This window comes from Alosa pseudoharengus, unplaced genomic scaffold, assembly GCF_046254945.1.
Source record: "Alosa pseudoharengus isolate Yale_2024_CS ecotype anadromous, Long Island Sound unplaced genomic scaffold, YU_APseudo_1.1 YU_APseudo_1.1_scf_78, whole genome shotgun sequence".
NCBI lineage: Eukaryota > Metazoa > Chordata > Actinopteri > Clupeiformes > Clupeidae > Alosa > Alosa pseudoharengus.
In genome coordinates this window covers 42501-45000 of record NW_027468868.1, presented here as the reverse complement: position 1 = coordinate 45000, position 2500 = coordinate 42501, and the positions used below count along the sequence as shown (strand labels likewise).

General features: G+C 47.4%; 1 protein-coding gene across 1 annotated transcript in view; it reads right to left on the bottom strand.

Moving 5' to 3' along the window:
- grin3bb (glutamate receptor, ionotropic, N-methyl-D-aspartate 3Bb) overlaps positions 1-560 on the bottom strand; it is a gene marked incomplete at its 3' end in the record, with an annotated part of 158778 nt that extends 158218 nt beyond the window's left edge. Inside the window, exon 1 of the mRNA XM_076273446.1 lies at positions 108-560. Within this exon, the coding sequence (XP_076129561.1) occupies positions 108-560 (453 nt within the window). The remainder of the gene's footprint in view (positions 1-107) is intronic.
- Positions 561-2500: the final 1940 nt, after the last annotated feature.

Genomic DNA, 2500 nt, shown 5'->3' with positions numbered 1-2500 from the left:
AGGGAACACGCGCAGGCAAACACAACTGCAAAAGTTTAACGACAACAAACGACAACATACACAGACCACATTAAAAACATAGAAATGTTTTTTGTGTAAGTACTCACTTGTGTTCTAAGCGGTTCCCCGTGTTCTATGATGCTTATAAAAGGGATTTCCAAGAAAGAGGACATAAATTCCACTTGCACGATCTCTTCCTGGGTCTGGGGGAAGGCGAGCACGGCGGAGACCCCCTGGACCACGATAGCCTGACAAACACACCTGAACAGCGACTCCGGGTCTCCGTCCGTGGGCTCGCGGGCCACCACTTCCAAGCTGAGATTGTACGGAAGAAAGTTGTCCCCGGTTTCGGCGAGACCGCTGAGGGCGCGGTTCAGGGCAGCCCGCACCCTGGCCGGTTGTCTGGACGGCAGGAGGGCACCGAGGCGCACAGTGTGTCCGATCCGAGCCAGGATGTGACAAGGCTGAGGGTGAAGCAGACAAGGGCTGATGTACGAATGGAGAACGATTTGGAATCCGAAGTAAAAGTATGCCAAGAAACTGGAAAAGAATAAATTCATTCTGCTGCGCTCTCAAACGGAATGAGGTACTGTCAGAAGATAGCATTGCTTGCCTTATTCCTTCTTTTCCTTTATGTCGTTAATTCCCTTTGTGGAAGATGGTATGACTAGTGATCTACAGATGTTACAGTGCGAATGTGTGCTCGCGACGGGCAGGGGAGGGGGTGCCCGCTGGATAGGCGGAGATGCCGCGCGCTGTCATTCTCCGTTAATGCAACACAAGCAGTCGTGAGTCAGTAACACCGGGCAGGGGTGTTGATAAGTGAGGCGTAGGTCGCTGTCTGACAAAGCGCCCAGGGTCCCCCGTTTGAGTACAAGATAATATACTGCCATTAATGTGCGCGCGCTGTTTCCTGCTTAACCAGTCACTATATTGTTGGCTCGTTATTTTGGAGACGTTCGGCGTTATTGCATTTGGCAAGGTCACGCAGACAGTCTACCCTGCAAATGCAGCAATGATTTAGTCCTAAAATGCATAACCTCAGTATATTTTAGCATTTCCCAAAACGTCGTTGCTATTGCTGTAGTGGATGTGCGTAACCGGATATGTTATTCAAATTAATGAGAATTGTGCAGGTGTAGGATTTTTAAAATCAGTATCCGTAGTGGCATATGGACTGTTCAGTTTTAACAAGTGAAACTCATCTCCCGAAAGCTTTTCTGGTTTTGTAATGCAGCGGCGTCAACACTTGGCTCAGTTTTGGGGACATGAGTAAATTTGCTTTTAAGTCCGGGCTCAAATACAGTCGGCGTTGGAGCCCCGCCAATATTACTGAGGGGCTGAATGGATTCCAAGCAGTTTCCTTGCGATAGCCTGGTTAGATCCATGTGAGGAAAATAAACTGGAATCAGATTAACTAAAAGAGAAATTCAGAATCCGACCATAATACAACGGTTGGGTGGAAAGAAGCAGGACATGCTTAATATTGTGCGCAGAAACGGTGAGGCAGCGCGTGCAAGGCGGCAAGTGAAAAGAGCATTCAGCGCGGTCGGAGTCTAATCTCAGGAAGAGTTTCAGGCACGCGGGGAATACGGATGTGTGAAGCCGTTTGTCTCCTGCAGTAACCTACCACATGGGGTCAAACATCCATTTTGGAAACCAATTGAAGATTAAGTCATAGCTGTTTCCTAAATTCAGAACATCCATCCCGTAGAAAACATGCAATATGGATAGGGGGATTATTTAAGGAAGTGGAAAAGAAACATTTGTAATGACGTCGTTTTTTTGGTATTTTGAATCACATGTTGCTGCTGTAATATTTTAGATGATAGAGGAGCTGTTTTGTTGAGCTCAGCGCACAGGTCATTAATTCGTTTGTGTTGTGCTAATTGGCTTTTCAATTAAAACGCCCATCTGAGAGAGCCTGTTGAAGGCTCGATGAGATTACCCGCGCGCTGTCACACTGCTCACGTCATGCCACAGAGGAGAGGAGCTCGAGCTTTTGTCATGTTGATGCGGATGGGGTCCCCCCGCCCTGCAACTGAAGTTTTCGGTCCCGTCGGAGGAACGGGCGTTCGTAAGGCACAAATAATGGCGTGGCGCGTCCCTGGATATTACTCTCCACCTGGAGCCTCTTCTCCCGTGTGAAATTAAAAAGGTACCGGAGTGTGAAATGCAGCTCTCAGACAACAAATTAAATGCATCCGGATCCCTGGTTAACTGGGGTAGACAATGGAAAAGTGCAAGGAGTTGGAGATTGCGTTGTAAGCTGGAGGATAATGGCATGTGCCCAGTATGTTGACTAAAGGCTCCAGCATGTTAACCCTAAACAGAACCACTGGCGCTATTTCGCACCTTACTGGCTTTGACTGCTATAGCTACCAGTATGTATTCAGACAAACAAATCCGCTTCATTCCATTTGCACTTGCACACTGCAGATGAATGTTGTATTGAAAGTGTCACATCCAGTATCATTACAAGTTAGTTAAGGCTTTTATA